The following is a 16,541-nucleotide window of genomic DNA, read 5'->3' as shown; positions in this document are numbered from 1 at the left end:
TCCTCTGGAATATCGAATATTTATTAAAGCTTTTGAACACTCCATTGAAAAAAGAACTGAAAACAGCCAGGACTGCCTCTATTTTCTGGAGCAGTTCACACAAGGACAAGCAAAGGAGCTTGCGAAAAGTTGCCAATACCCCAGTCCCAATCAAGGATATCTACGGGCAAAATCACTGTTACAGAAATATTTCGGCAGTGAAAGTAAAATAGCTACAGCTTACATGGAAAAGGCTTATGCTTGGCCTGCAATTAAAGCAGAAAATGTGAATGCTCTGCAGTCATATGCTTTCCTTTTAAGAGAATGTTGTACCGCTATGGAGGATATAGCCAGCATGGAAGAAATGAACATCACCTCCAACATGCGGCTAATAATGATGAAGTTGCCATACAAACTCAGAGAGCGATGGAGAGCTGCAGCTTGTGAGCTGCAGGAGCAAAGAGGCTAGAGAGCGATGTTTCCAGACCTGGTCAATTTCATTGAAAAACAGTTAAAAATACTGTCAGATCCCCTGTTTGGTGATATTCAAGACTCGAAAGTTGACAAAAGAAGTATAAAAATCAAAAGTCAAAAGTACAAGGAAAGCAGTTTTGCTACTGTAGCAGCTGTTAACACTGCTATGGAACCACAAGAAAACACTGCCACACCTGGCCATGATAAAAAATCCTGTTTATGCTGTCAAGGAGCACACCCATTGGGGGAGTGCAACAAGTTGAAAAAGAAGATGCACAAGGACAAGATTACCTTTCTAAAGGAGAAGGGAGTCTGCTTTGGTTGTTTAAAGGTAGGACACATGAGCAAAGATTGTAAGGCAAGGCTCATTTGCAGTGTGTGTAATCGCAACCACCCCAGGGTTCTTCATATTCAGTTTAAAGAAAAGGAAAGTATACCGTTACATTGACAGGAAGTGCCAGTGAGCAGTGCTCTTATAAATATGGAACAGTGTGGTCATACAGGGGCCGGAGAGGACAATTGTGTCCTATCAATTGTGCCTGTACAGGTGAAGTCACAAAAAGGTGATAAAATGGTTCAAACATATGCATTCCTAGACCCAGGAAGCACAGCAACCTTCTGTACTGACAATCTGCTGAAACAATTAAACCTGACAGGAGCCCGGTGGGGAATATTGCTCCGTACAATGGGACAAAACAAACTTGTGACATACAATGCACTTAAAGGACTGGAAGTATCCAAGCTAGATGATGGCCAATTTTTTCACCTGCCAGAAGTCATTTCACAAAAATCAGTGTCTGTGTCTAAGATTAATGCTCCTAAGCAGGAAGAAGTACAGAAATGGCCGTACTTGGACAAAATTCAAATCCAGGAAATTGACACAGATGTGGATCTGTTGATAGGAACCAATGCACCACATCTTATGGAACCTCTGGAGGTCATTAACAGTCGCGACAATGGACCATATGCAGTGCGAACCCAATTAGGATGGGTTGTTAATGGACCTCTGAGAAGTGGAAATGACAACAGTGATATTGTTACAGCAAACAGAATTTCTGTTGCCAAAATAGAGGAGCTCTTAATATCACAGTATAATCAAGACTTCAATGAAAAGGCTACAGAGGAAAAACTTGAAATGTCAAGAGAGGACTTGAAATTCATGGGGATCATGGATAATTCAGTCAAACATTTAGAAGGCCACTACAGTTTGGATTTACCATTCAGAATGGAGGATATCACTATGCCTAACAACCGCAACATCGCAGAGCAGCGTCTGCAGAATTTGAAAAGGAAGTTCAAAAGGGACTCGAAATATCAGAGAGACTACACTGCTTTTTTGAGTGAAGTTATCAAAAATGGATACGCTGAGATTGTTCCATCACATCAGTTACAGCGTAATGACAACAAAGTGTGATACCTTCCTCATCATGGTGTGCACCATCCCCAAAAGTAATCTTTGAGAGTAGTTTTTGACTGTGGAGCTGATTTTCAAGGTGTGTCGCTTAACAGCCAATTACTTCAAGGTCCAGATCTCATTTGACTTCAGTGCTTCGAATCGGAGGATTTCATTTGTCAAAATGGATCACAAACAGTCAGACAGTGTTAACATCTATCCCGGGGGAGAAAAGATCTGCCACAACAAGAGATCTAGACTTTGATAGGGATGATTTACCCATGGAACGAGCTCTTGGACTGTACTGGTGTGTGGAGACTGACACATTTCAGTTTAGAACATCTGTGGAAGCACGCCCGTACACCAGACGTGGTATCTTGTCTGTGATAAGTTCAATCTATGATCCTGTAGGCTTTTTATCTCCCTTCATTCTCCCACCTAAACTGTTGCTGCAAGAGATGTGCAGAAGAAACATCAGCTGGGATGAAGAGATACCTCAAAGTTTCTCCTGCCAATGGGAAGAATGGATGGAAAACTTAAAAAAGATGTCAGAGCTCAAAGTTCAGCGCTGCATCAAAGGCAAACACTCTGGAAAGCCAGAAAATGCAGAATTGCATCACTTTTCAGATGCAAGCGATCATGGTTATGGTACTGTATCATACCTAAGACTAGCATTCAAGACAGGAGTACAAGTCTCATTTTTGCTTGGAAAGTCAAGAGTTGCCCCTATGAAACAGACTACTATCCCCAGACCTGAACTCACGGCCGCCATGCTAGCAGTTCGTGTTGACAAAATGCTAAAGAAGGAGCTTTCATTTCATCTGGGGAAATCAATTTTTTGGACAGACAGCACAACGGTGCTTAAATACATCATAAGCGAAACTGCAAGGTTCCACACATTTGTGGCAAATCGAGTGGCTATTATAAGAGAAATGACAGACATCTCACAGTGGAGGTATGTCAGTTCCAGGAACAACCCTGCTGATGTTGCTTCCAGAGGATTGTCCTCAGACCGCCTTTTGACCTGCAAAGGATGGATTGAGGGTCCAGATTTTCTTCTGAAGGCAGAAGAGGAATGGCCAAAGCTCATTTCAGATCATAATCCAATTTCCAGCAATGACCCAGACGTCAAAAAGGATGTCTCTGTGAATGCAGTTACTGTGAATACCTTCAATAACACAACCCAACAATTGTTGAGCTACTTCTCAGATTGGAATTGACTGAGGATCTCAGTGGCATGGCTTCTCAGGCTCAAAGATGCTCTTCTACAGCTTGCAAGACACAGAAGAGAAATGCAAGTCTCTGTTAGTCAGAATGATTCAAAAGTGGAAACAGAGATGACTAAGCTGAAAGCTGCACTTGGTGGTCAGTCACTAACGGTAGAGGATGTTTCAAAGGCTGAGGCTGAAATCATTCGTTTTAGCCAAAGAGAAAGATTCCCAATGGAAATTTCAAACCTGGAAAAAGGAAAGCCTGTGAAGGTAAACAGTGATATTTCCAGACTGGATCCAATATTTGAGGATGGCATGCTGAAAGTGGGAGGCAGACTCAGCAAAGGAGCCATGCCTGAAGAGGTTAAGCATCCTGTGATTCTATCAAAAGATCAGCTTGTTTCCAGACTTATTCTACAACATATTCACAAACTCACAGGACATGCTGGAAGGAACCATATGTTGTCTGCCCTCAGAAAAAGATATTGGATCACAAATGCCAACTCAGCATGCAGAAAAACAATATCTGATTGCGTTATATGTTGACGTTACCAAGGAAGGCTTGGAGAACAAAAGATGGCGGATTTACCCCCCGAAAGGCTTACTCCAAACCTACCACCTTTCACAAATACAGGAGTAGACTACTTTGGACATATAGAGGTTAAAAGAGGTCGCGGCATGGTCAAGCGCTATGGTGTCATATTCACTTGCATGGCAAGTAGAGCCATACATCTAGAAATAGTGTACTCATTGGACACAGATTCATGTATTAATGCTGTGAGAAGGTTTATGTGCCGCCGAGGTCAAGTGCACCACCTACGATCTGACAACGGCACAAACTTTGTTGGTGCAGAGAGAGAGCTCAGAGAAGCGTTGGCCTGTCTGGACCACAGCAAAATACAAAGAGCTTTGCTATCATATGGGCCGAAATGGAGCTTCAACCCACCTGCAGGGTCTCATCATGGAGGAGCATGGGAGCGTCATATTCGTCTTGTTAAGAAAGTGCTCTACTCCATTCTCCAACAATAACATGTGGATGATGAAGGGTTGCATACCATCATGTGTGAAACTGAAGCCATTTTGAATGGTCGACCAATCACAAAAGTCTCGGACGATCCAAATGACTTGGAGGCACTAACACCTAACCATCTGCTGCTTTTGAAAAAGAAACCATTACTGTCACCTGGACTTTTTAAAGCTGACGATCTGTACTCCAGAAAAAGATGGAGACAAGTTCAGTATCTGTCGGACCTATTTTGGAAAAGGTGGTTGAAGGAATACCTCCCACTGTTACAAGAGAAACAGAAGTGGATCAAACCAAAAAGAAGCTTCACTACTGGAGACCTGGTCATCATTATGGACCCCACTGCACCAAGAGGATCATGGCTGATGGGGAAAGTACTTGATACCTACCCTGATAAGAGGGGTTTGGTGCGGTCAGTGAGGCTAAAGACCAAGGCTGGACAGTTGGACAGACCAATCTCCAAGATCTGTCTACTGCAAGAAGCTGCAGAGGGTTCAGATGACACCTCAGCTTCACAAAATAAATGACTTAAGAATTCACTTTAGCATTGGCTCCTTAGAATTTTATTTTTGTTTTGGTAATTGTTTATCACAATTAAGGGGCTGGTGTGCTGGAGCCAATATGGGTGTTTTTGTTTGCTGTCACACCACAAGGGGGCAGTCAACGTTCTTAGAATTGGTGATGGGTCACGTCAATCAATTAAGTACAAAAGACACACAGGTGTGGGGATCGGTGTGTTTGGACCACAGGAGGTGTTACATTTCTTACCGAAACACATAATGTTCAAACATAAGAAATTAGTCTTGTAGATAAATAGGTTTCTGTCAACTACCACCACCAAAGAACCGAAGAATACATCGCAAGAAAACACAAAGGTATGCACGTGCAACAAAACACTTAAGTGGTTCATTCCCCGCAGTGGAAGCCGGCACTGGGCCAGTTTAGCCACTACAATAAGACTGAACTATTTCCTTATATTTTTGTAGTAAATTGTTTACATTTTACCTGTTGTGATGGCCGCACTTGCAGCCACACAGTTGCATTAAGGTCTGTCCCCCAGTAGCACTCACACTTTGGTTTCTTTTACATTTGTAGTTCATTTTTCCCTCATTTAGCTAATCTTAATTACATTTCACATTACAAACAAATAAATGACAACACATTGGATTTTGTTTCATACATCATACTCATTTTATTTTACAGTTTTGACAGTACATTAGTTTCTATTTGTAGCGCGCACATTTGGTTAACTTTTGTACAGTCACTAGTTTCTTTAAATTGTTCTAATTTTCATTTCTGAGTTACCAGTGTGCAGGTGCTGCTTCTGAAGGACATCTGGCCACGCTCAAGCAAAGGATGTGCCCCAGGAACTGAAACTGTTAAATACAGGAAGTGGCCAATTGGGCCGTACCAATTCCTGCAACCTCATAGGGAGAAACTGTTATTTTTCCGTTTAGTTATATTGTTTGTTTCTCTTGATTAAAAATTTAGTTTTGGTATTTTTGGTTTGGTTAATTTAGTTGAGTTAACCTTTTTTGGGAGGAATTATTCTGTTTTGTTATTTATTGCTTAGTTGGTAGTGTTTGTCTGTCTGTCATCCTCTTGTGTTTTAATGGTCTGATCAGCCAGTATATATGTTCCCATTGTGTCTACTTTGTAAGGTCTGTTGTTGGTGTTAAGGTCACTTAAGTTCAGTTTTGTTTATTTGACCTCTTTTATGGGCCCAGAACTTTAGTTATACATTTATCATTTGTACCTTTTTTTTGTAGTATTGTGTAAAATAAAAGCCTTTTTTTTTGAAAACCACCTGAGTCTCCTCTTGTCTGCCAGCTCGGTCCCTTACATATGGTGGCAGTGGTGGGATCAGCCGGTTGAGCATACAGGTGTGGTTTTTTTTCCCCCTGCTTTTTCCCCGCCATTTTGTGAGGCATGCAGCGTGGAGCAAAGTCCAGAAGAGGAAATCGGGCAGGGATTGGAGAGACACATATAGGACCAGAAGACCAGGTGAACAGTGATGCAGAGATGGAGGGTGCAGCTTTAAAGGGAGCATCAGGCACTGAGGGTGAAGATGTCAGAGAGCCAACATTGAGAGACTTGACGTGTATTATTCAGGCCTTCATGGGGCAGCAGGAGGCCCGTGAAGTGAAACGGAAGGAGGAGGCGATACGCCAGGAGCATCGCTTTAAAGCTCTACAACATCAGTTCCAGCTGTTGCAGCAGGAGGTACAGGTACGAACTTCTCCAGTACCAGAGCTCACGTCAACAATTCCAGATCCTCAGGAGACTCCTGATCCAGATGATGATCACCCACAGGCCCGAGCCATAACTCCGTCAGCACAGATACACCCTGCCATTATCTCATCAGGTCAGTCCCGAGTCTCCCATGAGCCCAGACTAGAGAAACTAACAGAAAATGATGATGTTGAACATTTTCTCATTATGTTTGAGAGAATTGCAGCAGCATGTCAGTGGCCAAAATCTGACTGGGTTTTTCGGCTCATTCCATTGCTGACTGGTAAGGCCAGGGGAGCCTATGTTCATATGGATGTTGATGAGTCTCTTGAATATGACAAGGTAAAAACTGCTATTCTGAAAAAATATGACATTAACCCTGAGACATACAGGCAAAGGTTTCGTTCCCTGGATGTTGGACCTGATGAGAGCCCCAAGGAGCTGTATGTGAGGCTGAAAGAGCTGTATGGAAAATGGATCCAACCTCAAGGTAAAACAGTTCAGCAAATTGGTGAAACTATTATTATGGAACAATACTTGAGAATGTTGTCTCCTGAGCTTCAGGTTTGGGTAAAGGAGCATGGTCCAAAATCAGCTGCTGAGGCTGCCACTCTGGCTGACGTGTTTGTCGCTGCCCGGAAAAAGAGCCAGCCATGGACTAACAATGCCTGGCAGGCCGCAAAGGACACCCGCAGGCCTACACCCCCTCAATACCACCAGAAGTCAACGCCAGGTGCGGGTAAGCCTCCTGTAAGGGAGAATCAGCATGTTCCATTAAGGGCTCCAAATAAAATACCCACTTGTTACCTGTGTGGACAGGAAGGCCATACCAAACCAATGTGCCCAAAGAATCCGGCCAAGCTCACTCAAATGTGTTATGTTCCACGCCAAAATAGTGACATTAAACCTAAGAGTAACCAGTCCATGAAAATGACGAATGTCAAGATTAATGGGGAAAACCTCAGAGCCCTGATTGATACTGGCAGTACTCAGACCCTGGTGCACAGACAATATGTACCAGTTAACGCTATCTGCACTCTTGAGACCATCCCTATCTGCTGTGTGCATGGCGATGAGAAGCCTTACCCCACTGCTGACATTTACATTGAAGTGCAAGGACAGGCTTATCTGTTAAATATTGGTGTTGTGGACAACTTGCCTTTTCCAGTGGTTTTGGGTGATGATCTGCCAGTACTTTTTGATCTGTTAAACCCAACAGAAAGTTGTAATGTTGCACTCACCAGAGCACAAGCTAAGCATGCAGATGGGGATTCCCCAGCCCTCAGTGCCTTGCCATTCTATGGCATCGAGCTAGAGACACAACCCGGGAAGTCTCGAAAGCCCCGTAGCCAGAGAAGACAAGAGAAATTCCAAGACACTGCGGTACAACCATCAGCTGAGGCTGCTCCAGACATGCCCCTAGGGTTTCAGATACCCACCAACATAATCCAAATGCAGCAAAATGATCCAACTTTGTCCAACTTGTTACAGAGAGCTAAAGAGAGGGAGCCACAGACTGAGCCTGATGGTAGGAGGGAGGAGTACTTCCTGCAAAGTGGTGTTCTTTACCATCGGCACGGCCAGGTTAAGCAGCTAGTGGTCCCGCAAGCAGCCCGAGACGTAGTACTTACCTTGGGCCACGCTATTCCCTGGGCTGGCCACCTAGGGAAACACAAGACCACTGCTCGCATTAAGCGCCATTTCCACTGGCCAGGCTTACGTTCAGATGTGGCCCAGTTCTGCAGGAGTTGCCCTCAGTGCCAAAAAACATCAATTAGAGGTCTCACCAAAGCCCCTCTCCAACCTCTTCCAATCATCAGTACTCCTTTTGAACGCCTTGGGATGGACATTGTTGGTCCTGTGGAAAAAAGTAAAACAGGAAACCATTTCATGTTGGTCATCACAGACTATGGCACCAAATATCCAGAAGTTTTCCCATTGAAATCCATTAAAGCAAAAACTGTGGCTTTTTCCTTGGTTCAGTTTTTCTCCAGGGTGGGTTTCCCTCATGAAATTTTAACTGACCAGGGCACTAACTTTATGTCTACCCTCTTGAAACAGGTTTACCAGCTGCTGGGCATAAAGAGTGTGCGTACCACCCCTTACCATCCACAGACAGATGGACTGACGGAGCGTTTCAACCAAACCCTCAAACAGATGCTCCGTAAGTTTGTGAATGAGACTGGATCTGACTGGGATCAGTGGCTTCCCTATCTACTCTTTGCCTATAGGGAGGTACCCCAAGCCTCCACTGGTTTCTCCCCCTTTGAACTCCTCTATGGTCATGAGGTGAGGGGACCTCTGACCTTGTTAAGGGAGACCTGGGAAGTGGAGCAGGGGAGGGAGGAGCCTGTTAATGTCATTTCTTATGTCATTCAGATGAGAGAGAAACTGCAGCGGATGAGTGAATTGGCTCAGACGCACATGGCGGAGGCCCAGCAGTACCAGAAGACCTGGTATGACCAGTCAGCCAGACAGAAGTTTTGACCCTGGTCAAAAGGTCTTAGTCATGCTTCCAACCAGTGACAGCAAGCTGCTGGCAAAGTGGCAGGGGCCTTTTGAAGTCCAGAGGAAACTGGGACCCACCACTTATCAGGTCTCCACCCCAGGGCATCAGCGGTCCAGTCGTGTGCTGCATGTAAACCTCCTCAAGGAGTGGGTGCCAAGGGCTGAGAAAGGAGCAGAGGTGTTGCTGATCCGGGCTGTGAAGGAGGAAGAGGAGGTGGATGACCAGTACCTGCCCTCACCAATATCCACTGACCTGGATTTGAGCCATCTCTCTGAACCCCAGCAATTTCAGGTGAAACCTTTAATTAATCCAGACATATTTCAAGAATACCCAGGATGCACAAATCTGGTAGAACATGACATTGTGTTGAAACCTGATGCAACTGTAAGGCGTATGAGTTACAGGATACCAGAGCGCCTCCTTATGTCACTGAAGAAGGAAGTGGACCTCATGCTGTCCCTGGGAATAATTCAAGCATCAAAAAGTGAGTGGTGTAACCCAGTGGTGTTGGTCCCTAAAAAAGACGGAACAATACGATTCTGTATTGACTTCAGATACCTGAACTCTATCTCAAAGTTTGATTCATATCCCACTCCACAGATTGATGATCTCCTGGAGCGCCTGGGGAAAGCGAAATACCTGACCACCATTGACCTTTGCAAGGGCTACTGGCAAGTGCCCCTGACCCAGCAGTCTCGGGAGCTGACTGCGTTCGGACTCCTGGGGGCTCTTTGAGTTTACAGTCTTGCCATTTGGGCTGCATGGTGCCCCTGCAACATTTCAAAGATTGATGGACCAGGTACTCTGTGGGATTTCTGATTTGGCATGTGCATATCTTGATGATATTGTCAACTACAGCGCCACCTGGGAGGAGCACTTGGAACACCTGAAGGAAGTCCTGGAACGTCTCCATTCTGCAGGCTTGACAATCAACCCAGCCAAGTGTGTCTTCGCCAGAAGGGAAACTGAGTACCTGGGTTTTACCATTGGAGGTGGGTTAATAAAACCACAGGTTCATAAAGTCCATGCCATTGAATCATGTCCTCTCCCACAAACCAGGAAGCAGCTCAGATCATTCATTGGCATGGCTGGCTTCTACCATCGGTTCATACCCAACTTCTCAGCCAGGGCGGCTCCACTGACTGACAGAACTGGCTCAAGATGCCCCAGTCAGGTGCAGTGGACAGCAGAGGCAATTGCAGCTTTCAAAGACATCCAGCAATCTCTGAGTAAGAACCCGGTTCTCCATAGCCCAGATTTTGACAAACCCTTTGTCTTACAAACTGATGCATCTGAGAGGGGCGTTGGAGCTGTGCTTCTGCAGGGACCAACAGGGGACCAACACCCCGTGGCCTACATCAGTCGGAAGCTTCTCCCCAGGGAGGTCCGCTATTCGACCGTGGAAAAGGAGGCCTTGGCGATTAAGTGGGCCCTGGACTCCTTCAAGTATTACCTCCTGGGGAGGGAGTTTACCTTGGAGACTGACCACAAAGCGCTACAGTGGCTGGAGAGAATGAAAGACACCAATGGAGGAATCACCCGATGGTACCTTGCCATGCAGCCATTCCAGTTCACAGTTAATTACATCCCTGGCAAAGATAACTCCACTGCAGACTATCTCTCTTGCTGTCCCAGCGAGGACTTTGAAGCGGAGGGGTGTGTGATGGCCGCACTTGCAGCCACACAGTTGCATTAAGGTCTGTCCCCCAGTAGCACTCACACTTTGGTTTCTTTTACATTTGTAGTTCATTTTTCCCTCATTTAGCTAATCTTAATTACATTTCACATTACAAACAAATAAATGACAACACATTGGATTTTGTTTCATACATCATACTCATTTTATTTTACAGTTTTGACAGTACATTAGTTTCTATTTGTAGCGCACACATTTGGTTAACTTTTGTACAGTCACTAGTTTCTTTAAATTGTTCTAATTTTCATTTCTGAGTTACCAGTGTGCAGGTGCTGCTTCTGAAGGACATCTGGCCACGCTCAAGCAAAGGATGTGCCCCAGGAACTGAAACTGTTAAATACAGGAAGTGGCCAATTGGGCCGTACCAATTCCTGCAACCTCATAGGGAGAAACTGTTATTTTTCCGTTTAGTTATATTGTTTGTTTCTCTTGATTAAAAATTTAGTTTTGGTATTTTTGGTTTGGTTAATTTAGTTGAGTTAACCTTTTTTGGGGGGAATTATTCTGTTTTGTTATTTATTGCTTAGTTGGTAGTGTTTGTCTGTCTGTCATCCCTCTTGTGTTTTAATGGTCTGATCAGCCAGTATATATGTTCCCCATTGTGTCTACTTTGTAAGGTCTGTTGTTGGTGTTAAGGTCACTTAAGTTCAGTTTTGTTTATTTGACCTCTTTTATGGGCCCAGAACTTTAGTTATACATTTATCATTTGTACCTTTTTTTTGTAGTATTGTGAAAAATAAAAGCCTTTTTTTTTTGAAAACCACCTGAGTCTCCTCTTGTCTGCCAGCTCGGTCCCTTACACCTGTTAATAGACATTTTGCTGTTTTCCTTGACAATTTTATAGAAACACTTCATTTAAATCTGCTTCTTTTTGTGTTTCTTTCTTATTTGATCACTGTAGCAAACCTTGCACAAAATTATTAGTTATTTGCAAGAAATGCATGGTCTACAAAGTTGCCTTGTGTATCATATATTTTTGGTCATATCATATCCTTTCTACATCAGCCACACAGGTCTTTCCATTGAGGACATGTCACTAAAATCTGCATCAGACTTTAACCAGATCAAGTAAAAGGCCCTGAGAGGAACTGTTTATTGTGTTAGGGGGTAATAGACAAATACTGCATTCACTGTCGTCGATTTTAAGGTAGTGTTGCTGCTAACAGGTCCAACTTTAGTCTTTACATGCTTATCTGTACATTACGTGTGCTTAAGATAATTATTACAATACACAATATGGTTCAGTGACATGTGAAGTGGCAACACTCAGGGCCCCATAAGTCTAGGGCCAACCCTGATCCATGGATACTACAGTGTACATCCTGTGGTCCAACGTTACATGAGTGAAAGTGTCATTAGAAGGAAAGTAAACTATCATTTATGTTATCTGATTCATTCATAAATAACATTCATATATTTATATTTCTGTGATACTGTGTAAGCAGAATTTAAATGTTTGGAACTATCTTTTAGCTACTTTATATGATTTGGGCATGTTAAATCAGAAAATAAATAATTAAATGTATTATAACCTCATCAGATGTGTGTAAAATGTGAATCTGCTAATTAAATAGACATTAGGTAAATGTTACAGAGTAGAAGCAAAGAGTGAAAATAAGCTGCATGTTTTTCATATACTTTACAGTGCTTGATTAAATGTCCTTACATCAAACTCTCTTGAGCCATTGACTGACATCAATATATGAATGGATAGTAGAATTCACTGCAAAACCTTCTATACAGCGACATAGTAGGTTACTTATTCCTCATTACTCATGTCATGAATTGTCAACATTATGGTCTGGCAGTTATTCATGTGGCATACACAATAAAAAGGTTGGAACCTGGCAACCTGTAATGGTGAACTCTGTGCCAACTGAGGTTATTAATGTGGAATAAATGGAGAGAAAGCTGGTCGTCAGCATGAACAGTCACCTTGAGGCTGGGGGGGGCAAATGTAAACTATGATTTTACAAGAATATGGGATTATAAAATGTTAGCCAAGAGTTAAAAAGGGGTTTGCCTGCATGGGTTCATCAGTTCAATGAATGGATTACTGAATGGACTGAAAATGTCACTCAAATTAACACGTACAGACCAGGAGGAGATTAAACATGGCCACAAAAAGATGCAAAAGATCTACAAAGAGACATGAAATAACTACAAAATGGGTAAAACAACCACAGAAAGGCACAATGACTAAAAAGCAACACAAAAAAAATACCAAAAAAAGACATAAAATTATCTCAGAGACCTAAACTACTACAAAAAGACACAAAACAGTCACAAGAAGACAAGGCTGTTGGTCTGTTGTGTCCAAGATGGCTGCTGCTGTGATACTTCTGTGAAATGATAACCTGAGCAATCCTGCCTTAAATGCAGAAATTCTAATGCCGAGTGAATTAAGAAGAGTCTTACCAACTCTCTGCAACAAAACTGAGGACATTATTACCATCTTGTGGAGGTTTATGACTTTCTTCTGCTGAACTTTGGGTCTAAACCATGACACCCAAAGTCTCCAACAACCACACTGAGGAACATGTCACCATGACTCAAGTACGTGAACTGTTAGACCAGCACAAAGATTTCCATAGAAACTTGCTTGAACAACAGGGAAAAAAAGCTTCAAAACCTGTGAACAGATCATAGTTTATTCTTCAAACAAGAGGATTGATGAACTGTCAAAGCAAGTCTATGATCTCACTGTGAGTCTAGAGATGACTCAGAAGGAACTTGATGATTTACAAGTCTCATTTAAAACTTGGTCCAAGAACTGCAATGAAACCAAGGCAGATTTGGACACTATCTGCAAAAGTGTGACCTCAGTTTCAGACACAACAAATAATCTGGAGGGCTAGTAAAGGTGCCATGATAAGAAAAACTACAGCTGGGATATTTAAAAATAGAGTTGGGTTGGGCTCATGGATCTGGGAAACCCATAAGTCACGACCCATCATAGTTAGATTGATGATTTGTTTGTTGCTATCCCTCCTAATATAGTGACATGTAACCAGTCAGAGCTACTGTTGAGGACTGAGACTGTAAACCAATGTCCTTCTCATAAAGACCTGCACACACACACACACATTACTCACTCATATTTTTCTACTTTAAATGACTTGTAATTATTGTTACTGTTGTCATATAAACTTTGTTATTAGTTGATTGTTGTCTCAGCCATTTCAATCAAAACAGGTTATTTTGATGCCTCACATTGAGAACTGGTTGTCTGCTTAACGGGTGTGTTACACATATAATTATATAATGTATCTAGCTCATCTCCCCACTGAAATATCAGTTAGTGAGAAACATCATGCAGTATGATGATATCATGTAAACAATGTATCTCTGGAGGAATCGGGCAAGTCACACAGATCTGAACTGGGCCGAACACTTAAGATAAGGGGGAGATCATCCCACAGATTTTGTTCATTGATAAGAAGAACAGATGAAGACTGATGAAGACATTTTTAGGTAACTGTTACTCTTGTATTCTGAATGTTGGATTTGTATTCAGCCACAGTGCAAATAGTCTGCTTTAAAGGGTAGATGAGGAAAGACAGAAAAGTATGTGTGTGTTGTTTTTCTCTCAGTTATTAAGCATTTTGAGGATGTGTTTTAGTGTGTGTATGGACTTTTCACTCATTGTATCTGTCACAGGTTTGCTTCAGTGCATAGCTGCAAAATGCAGAATCTGACTGAATATCCAGGCAATGCAACTTCCAGCAGAAGCCTGTCTGTGATCATCAAGATGTGTGTGGTGGTTCCCTCCTTCTGCCTCTTCTTCTGCTGCATTATTGTCATGCTGCACATCTTTGCATCTCACAGGCAGTTCCTGGACACATCACGTTACATCCTGTTTGCCTACATGCTGATCAATGACACTGTTCAGCTTTTGTTCTCTGTGCTGCTCTTCCTCTTTGTCATGGGCAGGGTAAAATTTGCTTTTGTCCTATGTGTTCCTATGTTGTTTGTTTCAAGTGCCACTTTCCAGAACACACCTTTAATTCTTGCCACAATGTCACTGGAGCGTTATGTTGCCATCTTCTATCCCCTGCAGCGCCCAGCCGCCTGGCGCTCAGACCGTATCTGGATCATTATTCTGTCCCTGTGGCTCATCAGCTGTATCTTCCCTGTGATTCACTACTCCATCGGGGAAATTGACCCTGCTGTGGATATCCTCTCTACCCCTGTGCTTTGCACATCTAGCATTGTCAACTCATCTCCAATCCAGGAAATGTTTCGTGCTGCTGAAAATATTCTCTTCTTTGCAGTAGTAGCTGTTGTCATCATCTTTACATATGTGAGAATCCTGCTGGAAACCAGGAAAATGAGACAAGATAAAGTGTCTGTGAACAAAGCCATGCACACTGTGCTGCTACACGGCTTTCAGCTGCTGCTATGTGTGTTGGCCTTCACTTATCCGATCACTGAAACTCTCGTAGTGCTGCATACCAACTGGTTGCCAGGGGACATTGCCTTTTTTAACTATTTCTGTTTCATCCTTACTCCACGCTTTCTCAGTCCGCTCATCTACGGCTTTAGAGATCAGAGTCTCAGGGGCTGCATCAGGAAAACGTTCCCCTGCTGCTCAGACAAAGTCAAACCTGGTGTCAGAGGCAAGCTGCAGGACAAGTTGCAGGCAAGCTAATACTATCATCCCTCTCTAATACACTGTGATTAGACTCTATTACAGATATTTAAAAACTATGAATCACAAAAGACGCCATATCTTTGATGCCCCTCTTCCTGATAGTGCACTGATATTTCCATGCACAAATCAGAGTGCAGTTTCATGGTACAAAACTGTTTTTTGAATGCATAGACATATACAAAATTTATCACGGCTGTGTTACATGTCTCATGTTTTTTTCCCCCATGGATGGGCTACTTATTGTTTAGTGTTGAACTTGACAACATAAATATCAGAATAATAAGAAATACAGAGTCTAACCCTGCAAGCCACTGTCTCCTTGGGGGCCCAAAATATAAAAATTATAGGCCTACCTGTGAATATGTGTCATGTAAGTGCCCATAAATCATGTTGTTGTACTAATCTCATACTTGTATCTCCAATAGAAAGTGAACAGATATCTATAGACCACATAATTTATTCACAATGTTTGCCTTCTATTGTTCATTTCTATGCTAAGTCATCTTTAATATGAAAATGATGACTTTGTTTGGGTGAAAAATAATAAAGTGGTTAATTGTAATGTCTTTGTTTCAACTATTTGTTTGTTGTGTATGGAAGCGTATTGCTGCCACAGCAGGAAAAAAATAATGGGTCAGTATTACATTATAACGTGAAAAGTTTATTGTTCTAACGTGATAATTTATATTGTAAGAACATGAAAAGTTTCAATTGTCATATACACACACACACGCACACACACACGCACAACCAGGACCTTTTACATACATTAAATAGAATTTCTAGGTTAAATTTATGTGATTCATCAAAATCTAAATGCAATGTTTCTTTGTAAACTGCATTACACTTATCATATTGATTTCAGAGTTAAAGAAACTGAACATACATTTAACCAGTCAGTAACATTTCAGCTGATAACTCAATATTTTTTTTTATTTTTGACAAGAAAAAAACAAAAAACAAAACTGTGTTTCAGTAGTGCGGCCTGAGAAGAGACCTTCCTTGCAAGGATGTATCGTATTCTCTTAACCTTATTGCTTAATCTTAACTCATCACATTCCATATGCTGGGAATATTACAAACACAATTGTTTTATGATCAATAAAATGAAGTAATCTATTACTGAAGACATAACAATTGTTATGTCACATCATCCATAAATATTTATTTGTAGAGCCAAACATTACTCATCAATTGTTACTGAAGTTTCCATACAGGTGACAAGGAGTGTCTTGAAAATAATAACCCAAGTTTAAAAAGGGGGAAAAAAAGCTCAGACATAACATTGAGCCATTGCTGTCAGGCCTCAAAAGTACTGTGACAAATAGATTCAACATCTTTAAGAAAAATACACCCACCAGGAGGAGTT

At 42.2% G+C, this 16,541-nt stretch overlaps 1 protein-coding gene across 1 annotated transcript; it reads left to right on the top strand.

Annotated features, from left to right (window-relative positions):
- Nucleotides 1-14,203: 14,203 nt before the first annotated feature.
- Nucleotides 14,204-15,169, top strand: LOC125889014 (odorant receptor 131-2-like). Its single transcript, XM_049576668.1, has one exon. It carries the CDS (start codon nt 14,204-14,206, stop codon nt 15,167-15,169), a length of 966 nt encoding a protein of 321 aa, XP_049432625.1.
- The last annotated feature ends 1,372 nt before the right edge of the window (nt 15,170-16,541 follow it).

This window comes from Epinephelus fuscoguttatus, linkage group LG5 (genome assembly GCF_011397635.1).
Source record: "Epinephelus fuscoguttatus linkage group LG5, E.fuscoguttatus.final_Chr_v1".
NCBI lineage: Eukaryota > Metazoa > Chordata > Actinopteri > Perciformes > Serranidae > Epinephelus > Epinephelus fuscoguttatus.
This window is presented reverse-complemented; position numbering and strand designations above follow the sequence as displayed.

Bases quoted from the DNA above. Each gene is read 5' to 3' on its own strand.
- LOC125889014 (XM_049576668.1), top strand. From the start codon at position 14,204: ATGCAGAATCTGACTGAATATCCAGGCAATGCAACTTCCAGCAGAAGC.